At 36.4% G+C, this 14912-nt stretch overlaps 1 protein-coding gene across 3 annotated transcripts; it reads left to right on the top strand.

The window, feature by feature from the left end:
* Window positions 1-4555: 4555 nt before the first annotated feature.
* Window positions 4556-13630, top strand: LOC147411922 (Cyclophilin-like peptidyl-prolyl cis-trans isomerase family protein). 3 transcript variants are annotated; one of them, XM_086453873.1, is made up of 14 exons: window positions 4556-4685; window positions 5709-5801; window positions 5940-5994; window positions 6294-6382; window positions 6705-6729; window positions 9181-9219; window positions 9317-9434; window positions 9706-9833; window positions 9982-10345; window positions 11106-11224; window positions 11682-11889; window positions 11981-12769; window positions 12891-12968; window positions 13055-13630. In XM_086453873.1, the coding sequence occupies exons 2-14, from the start codon at window positions 5724-5726 to the stop codon at window positions 13380-13382; spliced, it is 2418 nt and encodes an 805-aa protein (XP_086309999.1). In that variant the 5' UTR covers window positions 4556-4685; window positions 5709-5723; the 3' UTR covers window positions 13383-13630. The 3 variants fall into 3 exon arrangements, with proteins under 3 accessions (XP_086309999.1, XP_086309992.1, XP_086310004.1); XM_086453866.1 differs by having other exon boundaries at window positions 12888-12968; XM_086453878.1 differs by lacking the exons at window positions 4556-4685; window positions 5709-5801; window positions 5940-5994; window positions 6294-6382 and adding an exon at window positions 6533-6581 and having other exon boundaries at window positions 12888-12968.
* The last annotated feature ends 1282 nt before the right edge of the window (window positions 13631-14912 follow it).

The raw sequence follows: 14912 nt of genomic DNA, 5'->3' as shown, positions 1-14912 counted from the left end.
TTAAGCCCTGCTTTATGGTTCTGCTTGATTTTACTAAATGGTTGCTGATCTTAAAGAACATCAAAAATTGATGTGGATGTCTCACAGCATCACTCATCAACTTTTAATGAGCTGTACGCATCATACCCACTTTCTTGTTTTTTTATTTTTTTTTTTCATTCAAAATAATTTAAATAAGAGGTAAGTAAAAATACCTGCATGTCACTGACTCACTGTACCTCCCCTTAACACGTTTCCTGTAACTTGCTCATGTATCATAAGTTTCGGGCGACATCATTGCTTCAGCTTTCCTTGTAGATGAAGTCACCAAGGTTGGAACCCGCCATTAATGGCTACCTCTTCTCTAGCAGGCAGATCTTATAGATAGAAGAAAGAAAATGCCGATGCCTACGTCTTCGACCTCTCAAGTTGAAGCTCCACAAGAAGTCCGAAGGTCAGTCTGCCAACGTGTTTAATTCATCGTTCGCAGCGCTACCAACGATGGGGTTGGGATAAATCATCCTCCATCATTACCCATTGATTTGTAATTCGGTATTAAATCCTCTAACAGATAAAACTTCCTCAAAACCTAGAGAGGTAGAACAAAGACAGTAAAAATTCCAACCAATTTTCTATCACCTCTTCCTTGATTCCATAAGAGCAAAACCAGTGACAGTAGCCCAAGAGTTAGCAAGAGTAGAGGAAGCAAGTTCAAGCTGACCAAGGTGACCATCAAACATGACAGATACTAAGGTGATAGAGTAATAAGAAAGATTGGTGATGATCATAGGTGTAGAGAAGAAGACTTGATGCTTGGCCTCCTCTAAATCCAAAACCTTCTTCTTCCACCCTCCACTCTTTCTCTCTTCTCCTTCAGATTCCAACAATGGTGTTCTTGTTGAATACATCTTCTCTCTCTGTTTTTACGTTTTTCTTCGATTTAAAAGGTGGATCCCCCTGCAAATTATCAAAAATGACTCTTTTTATGTTTCTCCCGAACACAGCCACCACTTTTCGAAATCTTCCCCCGTCCATTAACCCCATTTGGTGAAATCGTGGTTCATATTCGAGATTCCCACGGACGGCGCCAATTGTAGATGCGCATTTTCGCTCTACTTTTCGATCTCAGATGCCACCTTGCGATCCCCTCTCCTCGTTCTCCTAGGTGTACCTACATCGACACCACTCCGACGCCCAAGTCAGAGATTTAGTACAAAAATGAGTCCAGTTTGGAGAGGGGAGAAAATCATACCTTTTAGCTCATTTGTCCATCTATATATATAGAGATGAGACCTTCGGACTTAATTGGATCCCACTATCGATTTTACCCTTCTATATCCATATCAAACTCGAATCCATAGGTGCCACGTGTCACCTCTCAGTTCCTAGTGAGAAATATCCTCCACAGTTATACCTATGTTACCTTGTTCGAATTTAGGTTCATGGTTTGTGGTTCGCCACTCCAGAAGGAATCCATTTCACAGCAGTGTTCATATAGGATATTTGAGTAATTTACGTCAATCTCATAGAAGAAGACTTGTGTCCAGGGGGCATATCATCAGTTTGAAGACATGGGAGTTTCTTTAATATTTATCAAAATATTGTAGGCATCTCTAAAATCCACCAAAACAGTTTGTTGGCTCTTTTCTACGAACTGAATCATGATTTGCAAAGGCTTGTGGTTCAATATAATATGAATGACTTCGAGAATATTATGTTGAACCATGAATTGAAGTCCAAAAACACAATAAATAGATGGAAAAATTACTTAAAGGACCCTGGTGGAGGGGTTTTTCTTCTTCTAATAGTCCATTTAGTCTCTAAGCCCTAGGGCTTCTTTTAATAGTCCATTTAGTAGAGCTTTTATTTCTAATCAGTCCTTGAACCCCACTCCACACATCTCTTACAATTGAAATGTTGAAAGTGCTCTTACCATTTAAACTCACCACTATTGTCCCAAAAAATTGGATTTTCAGCATCATAGTCGAGTTTTGGAGACTACATTACGATAGAAAGAATTTGAAATGGAAGAAGTCATTTTCAAGAATTTTGAAGATTCATGTAAAAAGTTGGGATTTTTTTCCAAAATTTTCCTTTGTTTTTTTATAAAAATCAGTCAAGTCATGCTTTTAGCCGATCTTTCCATGTATTCTTGTCAGAAAAACTTGAAAACTAAAAACAAGTGGGTTTTACTAGTGTCGAGCTCACCTCTTTTATTTTTGGGTTCAACATTTTTGTCATCAAGTTCGACAGTTTAGTTATTTATTTATTTAAAAACTGTCGAACTCAACAATAAAAAACTCAATAATAAATAAAAAGCGATAAGCTCAACATTGCATTTTTATTTTTTTTAAATCTCAAATTCATTCTTCATTTCTTGTTTTAAATCGTCAAAATAGGTCAAAAAATACATTTAAATATTCAAAATTAGAAGTATACCATTCCCATCCGTCATTCGCAATAAAAAATTGTTAGAAATGTTTGGAATCGCATTTGAAAACCTAAGTATGCGAAGAAGATGAAAATAGGGTAGTTTAGGTATTTCAAAAACATTATAACCTGTGCTAAGATTGAGGGACCATTAGAAAAATAAAGTTAACTAAATGAACTATCAAGCAACCGCCCAAAACTCTCAGACAAATTAGAAAAAAAATCCCTACACCAAGTTCCTTTAAAGTAATTTTTCCTAAATATATTGCAAAATCACAAGAAACAAGTCCTGTTCCATTTATGATTTTAACCAATTTATATTTCTGCATATGGAATAATCATTTTTATTCTCATAACCAAACATAACATTGGATTCTACAATTCGAACAAAAATACTCAAAATCTACAAATTCCCCCATATTCTTTGGAGGGTTGTGTGCTCGATCACACTATTGAAAAAAAAAAAAACAGCTTGGTTAATGTAGAAGTCGATTTTGTGATAAATTGACTTCGATCATGATTTCATTATTAAACTAACAAAATAACAAACAATTATTGAAAAAGAAAATAATATAATGATTTTTTACGCGATTTGGTAAACGTGCTTACGTTTATGGCCTCAGAGAGCTGTTTAACTACAATGAATCTCTGTTATATAGCATCCTCTCCTCGGTCTCCCTCCTTCTCCTTTCTCTTCCTATTTTATAATGGCCTTTAGTCTTTTAAATAGAAAAAAGATAGGAAAAAATTCATAATCCTAGTTAAATTACAATTAACTCTTTTACCTTTTATCTAAATTAACATAATTAGAAAGAATCCTCATCACACGATATCACATGCCATCTCGAGATGTGTATTGATGGCACAAATGAAATGTTTAGATGTGAGACAATTTTATCCCTCCACAATTAACGAACAAGTTTATCCCAGTAGATGTTTCACTTACACAAAAGTTAGCTTCTCCCAGACGTAATTTCCTATTGCAGAAGCAGACGATTTGTAATGAATAGGCTTTAATTTCTTAAAAATCGTTTATAAATATGAAGACCACCAAAATCAGTCCGAATTAGTTGACTTAACTGAGTTTTCAAAAATCTGTCTAAGTTATTGAAAAAAATATAAACTTTGAGGTTCTAAAACCAGTTTTTAGTAGGGTCCAATTTTGTTGGATTTGGGGTCAAATGGAACCGAATTGACATAGGTCAATTATAAGGGACACACTATTTACATCCACTTAAACATAAAATGTCAATAATGTGCAAGTACATAAATATCCTTTTTGGGTTTTATTATGTTTTACTACATGCACTCATTGAACAAACAAAACTTTTCCTTTATTCTGATTCATTGCATATTAAACCCCACCAAAACATTCATATTGAAAAATTCTATCAAAGTTCAGTTGAGTCCATATAACCAACTGATTTTCCTCGTAGATTCATTAAACAATCATGTTTTGATCCATTTGTAGGGACATTATTCATTAAAATACGATTTTTGTTTACCATTATTTGGTATATAATCAAGCATTTTGATAGATGGAAGTGAGTTTTTATCATTAATTTTCATCATCTTTTGTTCTTAAAATTATTTTTAACCATTTTATAAATGAATCATGTTAAGAATCAATTTTATCTTCATCGTTTGCATCATTTTTTTCTTCTTCAAAATAATCAGTATGTTCAACAAGTCAGGAAGCGTTATTGCGGTAGGTATATATCGAATGCATTTTTTCACATGGGGTCCTTAGGGAAAGAATTATTCAGTATATACCTACCTATAGTAGCATATTTTTCAGTATGTTTCTATCGAATTTATTATTCTTACATAGGCAGCAGTTACATATCGAGTAATTCTTTACTCGAGATCCCATGTGAAAAGTGTTCGATATGTCATTATTGAACCTTCTTCAATATATTTGACATATAGTTATTAAAAATTATTGAAAGGTTCAATAGGTTACTATTTGTTTTAAAATAAATTAGTGGGTGTGGGTGAAACTTACCGACAAGTATTTGTTGCGTACACCTAAAAGTACGGTATCGTGGGTTAAAGTAGTAAGTGGGTGCAGCGAGCAAATAGTGGGTGTAGATGGCCCGCGCCACTATACATGTCACACGTCATTATATTGAAAGCGCAGGGACATTCTAGTAACTTTGTCATCCAAGCCGAAGAGGCTAAGGTTTAAGTTCCTTTTTAGGTTTTCTCATATTCTGATCTGCTCTTCGCGAATCGTCTTCTTATTTTATGTGGAGAGCAACAACAGCGTATATCTGGTGAGACTAGGGTTTATATTTTTCCCCATTTTTCCTCTTAAATTTCCATCTCCATAGATTCCGATCCTAATCTGATGTTCTCAACGATTTATTATTTTTACTTAATCTCTCCACGCTGGTTTAATTTTTGATCTGATTACCTGTTTCCAGATTACTAATTTTATGTTTTTCTGTTCATGCACCTTGGTATGTTCCTGATTTTGTTAGTTTATTTAGTTTTATTTGTTCAATTGTGGATTAGGGTTTGTGTAAATCAGCTAGGGTTTAGGGGTTTTCGCTAGTGTACTTATTTCTCGTTTGATTTTGCGATTTTAGTAGGTGTAGTGCAATTTTCAGCTAGGGTTTATGTTTTGGTAGCAGATCTTTCATTTTCTGTTGTAGTATGGATTGCAAAGTTGAATTTTGCCCGATTAGTGATCTGGAATTATAATTTGGACTGTTGAGTTACTGTTTGGTAATGATTTTTACCTAAAAAACGTGTTTTGTTGCAATTTAAAAGGATTCAATCTGAACAGCAGCTCCAAATCCAAAAGGAATTTTTTTTTGGAAACAGGAAAACTATATCCAGTCTCGGCTCATGGAATAAATCCTTCATAAAATTATTCAATGAAATTTTAATGGATTTACTGAAGGTTTCATTGTTTCTCTTTATGTCTGTGTGCATGTGTTGATAAGTTTGATACCTAGGTGTTTGCTCATTAGAGTATTATCGTGCCTAGTTTATCAAATTTCTCTTTATGTTTGTGTGCATGTGTTGATAAGTTTGACATCTAGGTGTTTGCTCATTAGAGTATTATCGTGCCTAGTTTATCAAATTTCTCTTTATGTTTGTGTGCGTGTGTTTGATAAGTTTGACATCTAGGTGTTTGCTCATTAGAGTATTATCGTGCCTAGTTTATCAAATTTCTCTTTATGTTTGTGTGCATGTGTTGATAAGTTTGACATCTAGGTGTTTGCTCATTAGAGTATTATCGTGCCTATTTTATCAAATCATTGTTGATGCCAACCTGTTTTGTGATACAGGAAAACTAAGGAAAAATGACGAAAAACAAAAATCCGCTGGTCTTCTTAGATGTATCTATTGATGGTGATCCTGCTGAAAAGATGATATTTGAGGTATGGGTCAATTGCTTTACTAGACCTAGTTGTGAGCATATTCCTAAATTTCTTTACGTTCACACTTTTATTTTTCTCTACAAATAGACCGACTTGCTTATATATATGTATTATATTAATAATTATTGTTCTTTACAGCTTTTCTATGATGCTGTTCCCAAGACTGTTGAGAATTTTCGAGCGCTCTGTACAGGTAAAATACTTCCTCCTTTGGTAAAAGACGAGTTTTATTCATAAATAGAGGGTGACTCGAATTTTTAAACCAGTGAACTTCTCATGGTTCAGAAATTATAATTAATATCTAGATTATCTGTTTGTTTAAGCTTGCATTCAACCTCAGATACCGTGATAAATTTGTGTATTATTTTAAAGACGCTCCCCCCAAACATACACACACACACACACACACACACACACACACACAAATAAAGAGTAGATTGTACATAAAAAAAATGCAACTCTAATTTTTCTAAATAATTTATGCATTTGTAGGCGAAAAGGGAATTGGGTCTACAACGGGAAAGCCTCTACACTTCAAAGGATCTATTTTCCACCGCATTGTCAAAGGGTTCATGGCTCAGGTTTGCCCTTGAATCCTTCCTCTTACTCTAATATATCTCTTTCAGAGATTCATTTGTCCTTCATTGCTTTTGCGCTTTGTTTTTCTTGTTAAGATGAGTTAGAAGTGATAGCCTTTGTCCTTTAGCCGGTTACCGTTGTTTATGCTGTAGGATACAGGGATGATGGTCACGATGCTTATCTTGTGATGTAGATTTTAAGGTTGTACTTGCTAAGTTGTCCATCCTCATAATTTTAATAAGCTTCACCCTACCCAAGCCATTTTTGAGGATACTTTTTTCTCTCTTTTTATTGGTGTATTAATGACTGGTATTCATGTTGCAGGGTGGCGATTTTTCGAAACGAGATGGTATGTATTCTTTTGGAGTTGGCAGACCTTACTTCATCATATTGTCCTGTCTTTGGAAGTGCAATACTAGAGGATAAATATGTGTTTGCAATTTTGCAATTCTTTATGTTTCATGTGTTTAACATGTTAGACATTCATTCAGTGCATGTGGCTTAGTCCTATCATGGATAACATGACAGACCTTACATGGGTTTAGATCGATAGCTCAGTTGGTTTGACACATTTCAAAGCAACTTTGAGATCGTGGGTTCAAGTCCAGCTTACCCATAAAAAAAGCATAATAGATCTTAAATATAATTTGAGAATATTCTATATAGGTAAATGCTATATGTGCATGATCTTTGGAGTAAGATTGATGTGTGGTTATCATACCTTTGGAGTAAATAGAAGAAATGGTGTTGGTGTGGGTTACTTGAACGATGACATAACCACTGTACGTTTCGCTTTTAAAACTGGAGTGTGTGACATTGGTAGCACATCCCGTTTGAAGTGTTCAGCTAGCATGGGCATTGTCACTGTCCATGATCTTGAAAAACTGCAAGTTACAGGCTTTCATTGATCTAGGGCTAAATCTATTTGGCATATGATGGTCTTAGTAGTAGTTTTTCCCCCCCCTAAACGGTTGATATAGGCTTCCCCCCCTTAATTTCAGTTATTACACTGTCCCATCACAAAAGAAAAACAATAATTATCTAAAAAAAGAAGAGATTATGTTACTGTACTGCACTGTTGTAATGACTGTTAATTGCAAGTAAATTTAGGGATGAATACTCAAAACTAAGGCGTTAGAGTGTTGATTATGTCATAAGGAGAAGAAAGTTTTCTTGTTGGAAGAAAACATTTTAAGATGTTATACACAATTGCAAATAGTTATGAGAAGGAAAGAGAACAAGTGTTAGGCTAGTGAAGAAACTGATAAATATCTTGACTTAGAAGACATCAATGCATAAATCAGAATAATCGAAAGAAAAAAGAAGGAAAATGGAGAGAGGAAGAAGAATAAGATGAAGAACATGGAGAGAAAGAGAATATGTTGGGAGAAGAAGAGAAAATTCTTCCTCCAACGTACAAACTTTTTTTTTTTCCCAAGTAATAATTGTTTTTGAGACAGAAATGCCCCAACACTGCTTAAAACATACTAAGGTGCCATCGGGCATTGCTTGGGGTCTTTGGAAAGAGAGAAATAAGAGGGTATTTCAGGGCAAGGAAAGTACCACCCAAGCCGTGTTTCTAGAAATTTAAGGCTTACTATACTTTTGGTCAAAGCTAAGTAGAGATTTTGCGGGTTGTGATAAGTAGATTATCTTGTATGTTATCGGTTTTTATTTTTATTTTTATTTTACTTGCTTTTCTTTTCTTCTGCTATTTCTTTAAAAAAAAATTTGGTTTTTTTTTTTGCGCGGGGGGGGGGGGGGGGGGGGCTAACACTTATAAAAAAAAGTGTCATAACTGGATCATCCAATAAATGTAAATATTAGCAATGTTGAGTGTCACGATCACAAAAAATTTCAAATGGATCTGCAACTAAAGCTGATCATGATAAATGCCACAAATCCAAATATAATGAACTTAGTTATTCTTCCTGATCAGGTGGTATAGTGTTGTTTCAGTGTTTCCTACAACTATTATAGTTACACATTATGAAAGAAAAATGGTCATTATCACAAAAAAATAGACCTTCCTTAGTGTACAATACCATGGAATAAACTCCAACCAATCAAGGTAGGCACCTTGTCCTTTGTCCTTTGTTTGTTTGTTTTTTTTTTCCTTCTCTAGGTGAATTCCTATTTTTTGTTATGGAAATTAAAATCCATAGAACTCCTTGGAATGTAAACATTGGAAGATGTTATGCACACGACAATGGAATGAGGTGGCAATGTGAAGGGTGTGTGTTTGTGTAAAGTTTGAAATGGATCAACTTTTCAGATGACTAAAGGACAGAGGTGAACCATCCACCCTCCATGCAAATGCTATTTTATTGTGAGCAGGTAACCTAAGGCCAAGCTGAAGCCCAATTAAATTTGGCATTCAATTGATCCCTGGGATGTGGTTATTCTACTCAGAATATTAACCACCATGGCAAGAGAGGATTGATAATGCCCATCACTTGTAAAACCATTTCAATATCCAGATGTGGCTTCTCATCATACAAATTTATTTTATTGCACAAGCACTATTTCAAAGTCCGCATTGATTTATTGTAATCTTTTTAACAATATTCTTCTCATTTCTTACCTTTTTTCAAAATAGTAAGATAACTAGCATGTAGATGTTCTTCCACTTAGCATTCAACTACTTTATGATATATTCCAAGAAGTAGATTTGTATGATATTGGTTATTTTGACCATTGGATTTTATTGTACTGCTAGTGTTATTACTAATTAATTGATTTTAAACATTGAAATAGAGTTCGAACTTTGTCATGGATTTCTTTTTTTCATAATTGGCAGGAACTGGTGGAGAGAGCATTTATGAGGGGAAGTTTGCAGGTGAGGCCAAGTCATTGATCTTCTTTATGTGACCCACCAAATTTATATTAATGATTTTCCTTGTTTGTAACGAGTGGTAGCTTTGACATTGTCCCAGATGAATCCTTCAAGCTAACACATGATGGACCTGGTATTCTTTCCATGGCAAATGCTGGCCGTGACTCTAATGGTTCTCAATTCTTTATTACATTCAAGCCTGCTCACCATCTTGATGGGTTGGTTTCTCTCCTCTTTTATGTTGCTAAACATACTTGATTCAATTTTATAGTTCATAAGTTTTTTCATAAGCATTAGGTCATCCTCTATTTGAAACATGTGTACATTTTATATCTCGATGCTCATATCTGTGCACTGTCTCACTTTTTATAATTGTTTGTTAGGTTTATACCATATGCTTAAAAATGTAGATCAGCCATCACATTTTCATTGTTTAATAGATGCAAAATATTTCATTATTGAATTTTATTTGACCCTTGGCCTCAACAGGAAGCATGTTGTCTTTGGGAAGCTTGTACAAGGCCGAGAAACTTTGAAAAAAATCGAACAAGTGGGTACTGAAAAAGGGCAACCTACTTGTATGGTGAAAATTGTTAATTGCGGCGAACTCCTTGAAGGTAACAATTGTTAAGTAGCTACAATGGAGAGTGGTACTTTGCTAACCTTACATGAAGTACCATTAACAAAATATTGTAGTTTTGAGTTTCCTCATGCTAGTGGACTTCGTTATGTAAGAAAATGTGAGTTAAGGTTTTTTATGTGCAGATAAGAAGAAAGCAAAAAAAATAAAATCAAAGGATGTCTTGTCTGACGCTGACAGTCCTGAAGTACGTCGGAAGGGAAAACATAAAAAATCTTCAAGGGAGAGACGAAGAAAAAAGAGACGAAGATACTATACATCTGAGTCAGATAGTTCATCAGATACTGAAACTGAATCGTCCGGATCTGATAGTGACTCTGATTCGTTTTCTTCCTCATCATCTGACATTAGTTCTTCAAGTGATGACAGGCGTAGGAAGAGAAAGAGATCTTCTAAGAGAGACAAGTACAGACGTGTTAAAAGAAGGGATAAACGACGTGAAAGGAGGCGCAAGCGGCGTGATAGGAAATCAAAGCGCAAATCAAAAAGGTTATATGAGTATCTTTGACTAAACTACAATATTCCTACTATTTTTCTGTTCGCATTTACAACACTCAGTTAAAACACTTAATTTGCCTATTATCAGAAACAATGCTTGATTGATTGATTCTATTCTGCCATGTTGAAGAGAAAAACCATAGTCACTATCATTAGTTTTATAACCTATTAGCCTGGTTGAGAAGCTTCATTGGGAGCTTCAAGGACGAAGGTAGGGCAGGTTCTGTAAAGGCATAGAGGAGTTTTGTCTCTTTCAACATGAGATCATAAATACAAGGATATTTGTTCTTAGATGGGTATTGCTTATTTTGAACCAAAGAATTAATTGCAGTTGAAATTATTTCAATCTAAAACATAAAATTGTTGACAACTGATTGATTTCATTAGCATGCTTTCAATGAGAAAAATAAGGAATTGATTATTGTGGTGATCTTTTTTTGGGCAGGGTTGGGGTTAAGTGACCGCAATGCCTTTTTCATTATGCAAATCTATCATTTTTTCCCCATATAAACATAGTTAGTTTCAAGCAAATATATTATGTATTCATCCATGTAAATCTGTTCTTTGACTCTCCTTCATGGCCACTCCCTAGCTGTTCATTTTACATAGCTGTTATTCTGCTGTCAAGTTGTTTTTCCCGCTTAATGACATTAAATTATTTCAGCGGCAGAGAAACATTTACTTGTTTTGCATTATTTTAGACATACAAAAGATACATTGTGCTAAACTTTTTCCCTTTGTTTTCTGTAAGGGTCTCTGAGAGCCCAAGTGGTACTGAGAGCGGGAATACAAGCAAAAGTATCTCTGAGAATGATGGAGCCGGTGCTCGAGGGCCTGCTCGGAACTCCAAAAACTCCTTTCATATAGCTGGTAGACCTTGATTTTATTTTCCACATATTTCTAAAGTACTTTAATGCACGGGGTTCCATTTTATAAACTTTATAGTTCTATGGATTATATATTTGTCTGCATCCTTCAGCATGATGGAAAATGGGAGTGATAATTTTGTTTTCCATGCTTTCATAGTTATGTTAGAATTGGGGATAGCACTATTAATTTCATATTATCCTTCACCACTTCCCTTGTGAAAGATTTGTATCCCATTACGCATATATGCGCATTTGTCTTCTTCCTCTCCCCTCTCTCGTCTTTCCTACCACCGTAGACAATGTTGTCGGTGATCTCTGTTATGCACTCTCACCATTTGTCTAAGGTTATCATAGCAACTGGTTTCTTTTCAGCAAGAACTGTAATCAATCTCCTTGTGTTATCGAATGATCATTGTGAATCCCTTTTTTTTTTTTTTTAAAAAAAATTCTTTCTGCAGCTGGAGACCAGTCTCCTTCAGTTAAGGAGAAGGATGCTACTTCCCTTCTGCAAAAGAAAGGGGATGCAACTTATATGCTTGAACAAGAAGGTGAATCGCCACGGGAAAATGGAAATCTGCAGAGCAATGGAGTTGAAACAGAAACCAAGTCTGATCGAAGTGCAGATGGTCAACCTGATTTAGTAGATGATCCCCCAAGCAAATCTAGGTTTTTCTATTCTTCTTTTCACACCTCAGTTATTATTTATGCTTACCGATTCTTCCAGATTCGGTATTTTTTATTAAAAGTTGATGAGCAGGAGCCGAAGCATGAGTCCTAAAAGGACCATGAGTAAGAGTATGAGTATTAGTCCCAGAAAGAGTTTGAGCAAGAGCCCAAATATGAGGCTTAAAAGGAGCATGAGCAGGAGTCCAACACCAAGAAGTGTTAGTAGAAGCCCTGCACGGGCACCACGTCAGAGCAGGAGCGTTAGCCGAAGCCCAGCTCGGAGTGTTAGCAGCAGGAGTCCCGCTAGAAGTGTCAGCAGAAGCCCTCCAAGGAGTAAGGCTGCAAGAAGTATTAGTAGGAGCCCACCTCGGCCGCAGCAAAGTATCAGCCGAAGTCCGGTAAGGTCACTCTCGCGAAGAAGCAATAGCCGGAGTCTCATAAGGTCCCCACGACGAAGAACTGCTAGCAGGAGTCCCATAAAGTCTGCACGCAGGAGTGTAAGCAGAAGCCCTGTAAGGTACACACGGAGCATAAGCAGAAGTCCAATAAAGAGCGTGCCAAGAAGGAGTATCAGCAGAAGTCCCGTGAGAGGCCCCTCACGAAGAAGCATTACCCGAAGTCCAATAAGGCCTGCTGGCAGAACTAATAGACGCAGCTATTCGAGGAGTCCTGTGAGTCCCGTGCGCAGGGGACGGTCACCTCCTTCCAGCCGTGAGAGGAGTTTGTCAAGAAGTGCTTCTCCAGATGCATCACCCAAGCGCATTAGAAGAGGACGTGGTTTCAGCCAACGATACTCTTATGCAAGGCGGTATCGGACCCCGTCTCCAGACCGTTCTCCTGTTAGGTCACATCGTTATAGTGGAAGAATTGACCGGGACAGGTAAGACAATCGGAGATCCATATTGAATTCTTTGTTCCATCACATTTATGTATTCAAATACAGAAGGAATCATATTTTGGCTGCCAAATGTGTTTTGAGCGCATGGCTGTTATTTTAGCAGATATTCAAGTTACAGGAGTTACTCTGACCGTTCTCCTAGGCGCTATAGGAGCCCACCACGAGCCAGAACTCCTCTGAGGTTCAAATCTATCCAATCTGCAAATATTGTTATTATTTAATAGTATCATGTTATTGAAACATATTCTTTCAAAAACCCATCTGCAGATACAGAAACAGGAGAAGCTGGTCACGCAGTCGGAGTGTGTCACGTAGCCCAATTCGCTATCGGAGCCGAGGAAAAGGTGGCTACAGCCGTAGCCCAGTGCGCAGCCGCTCACCCATTGAGAAATCTCGATCTCGTGGGGCCTTGCGACCTGAGAAGCGGCGGTCTCCTTCTAGGAGCAAAAGTCCATCAGAGTCGAGGTCCTCGCTTGATTCTCAGTCTCCGAAGCGTGCAAGCAAGGACAGGTCTAGATCACCCTCTGGTAGTCCTGCTGGTGGTAAGGGCCTGGTTTCTTATGGAGATGGATCTCCCGACTCTGGCCAAAGGTAGGAATTTAGTAGGGGTATTAGAAGACCCGAGAGTCTCCATGAGAACTTTTTAGTCATTTTAGAGGAACTAAGAGGCATGTGTGCTTTATAGTATTGTGGGTGTTGTTTCCATCTGTGGCTCTTCTATCCATGTTTATGTTAAGAGGTTTTGGTTTGTTGGTTATGGGATTTATCTTTGCTCTAGATTAGTTAATTTTACATCAAACATATTTAGACTAATGGTGATAATGTGTGGATTATATATTAGAACTGTGGGAGTAGATAGTTTTTAAAATGCCCTTGTTAACCTGATCCTACAGGTAATACTTAGGACTCTTTCATGTTTAAAAGCACTGACAGGTGAAGCCCCAAGGAAAGTTTACTTTTGTGTGTGCAGATAGGGGGGGTATAGAGCTCCAAAGATGGTTTTATGTTGTATCTGCTGCAGGTATGGGGCAGTTGAACACTTTGCGCCATTACGGTTTCTAGATCAAGTATTTTTCGTGTTTCATTTTGACCATTAATTTGATTAATTTTGTTTCTAAAATATGATTTTTTTTATAAAATAGAGATTGGGAAGCTTTCGAACCATCTACCATCTAAAATCAATTTTGGAATAACCTCCTTCTCAACGCATACCCTTATTCTCTATTTCTTAGAACCCTTATAATCAATTTTCCCCTCTTGGAAGTGCTCTTAATGCTTTGCCCTTCGTATCTTTTATCCTTTATAGAATTGTTAGATTTTGTTTGAGCCTACGGATAGATTAAAGACGTAAAAGAGAAAAGATAATAATAGTAAAGTTAGAAGGGTGTTACTGAAAAATGGGTAAAAGAAATAATATAATAAAATTGAAAGGATATTATTGAAAAATGGGGGAGGACGAGAGAAAGGAATATGAAGTTGAAGGGTTGAAGAGTATTGTAGAATAATGTGGGTCCCACTCCATTTAACGTTTGTACATCATAACTGCATCTGGGGTGGGATTAACATTTCTTATTATACTAGAGTTTACCCGTGCTATCGTAGGTGTTAAGGGGGTAAAAAATGAAAAAAAAAAAAAGAATAATAAAGTTGGAGAGGAGATTATTGGAAAAGGAGAGAGAGAATAGGGACGGAACTAGTATGGAGGTGGTGGGGGCAATTGCCCCCCCGAGAAGTTTGAGACACCCCTATATATTTCAACTAATTATATGCCCCATTTGTCCTCACCTCTCTCCCCATTTGCCTTCATCCCTTACCTACCTCCAATTTTTTATGACATTGCCTCTTGATCGCATGCTCATATACTAATTGGAAATTATCTAAATATTCTTTTCTTCAACTTTTAATAAAAAATCTCTTAATTTCTTTTTAAAATCATTCATCTTCAAGTTCTTTGACTATACAACCAATCATAATTTGCCCTCACTATAAGAAAATCTTGACTCCACTCTTAGGGAGAAGAGGATAGACTATAAAATTAGAAGAATATTATTAGAAAAGAGTAATAGAAGACACTATAAAATTGGTGGGACAATCTTGGTAAGGGAGGTAGAAGAAGGAAAATAAA

Source organism: Akebia trifoliata, chromosome 1, assembly GCF_017979445.1.
Source record: "Akebia trifoliata isolate Shusen 1 chromosome 1, ASM1797944v1, whole genome shotgun sequence".
NCBI classification, from domain to species: Eukaryota; Viridiplantae; Streptophyta; class Magnoliopsida; order Ranunculales; family Lardizabalaceae; genus Akebia; species Akebia trifoliata.
Note: the sequence above shows the minus strand (reverse complement) of the source record. Positions and strands in the feature narration are given on the sequence as shown.

Bases quoted from the DNA above. Each gene is read 5' to 3' on its own strand.
- LOC147411922 (XM_086453866.1), top strand. From the start codon at position 5,724: ATGACGAAAAACAAAAATCCGCTGGTCTTCTTAGATGTATCTATTGAT. The intron at 11,225-11,681 runs GTAGACCTTGAT...TTCTTTCTGCAG, and splicing joins AAACTCCTTTCATATAGCTG to CTGGAGACCAGTCTCCTTCA. The intron at 11,890-11,980 runs GTTTTTCTATTC...GTTGATGAGCAG, and splicing joins GATCCCCCAAGCAAATCTAG to GAGCCGAAGCATGAGTCCTA.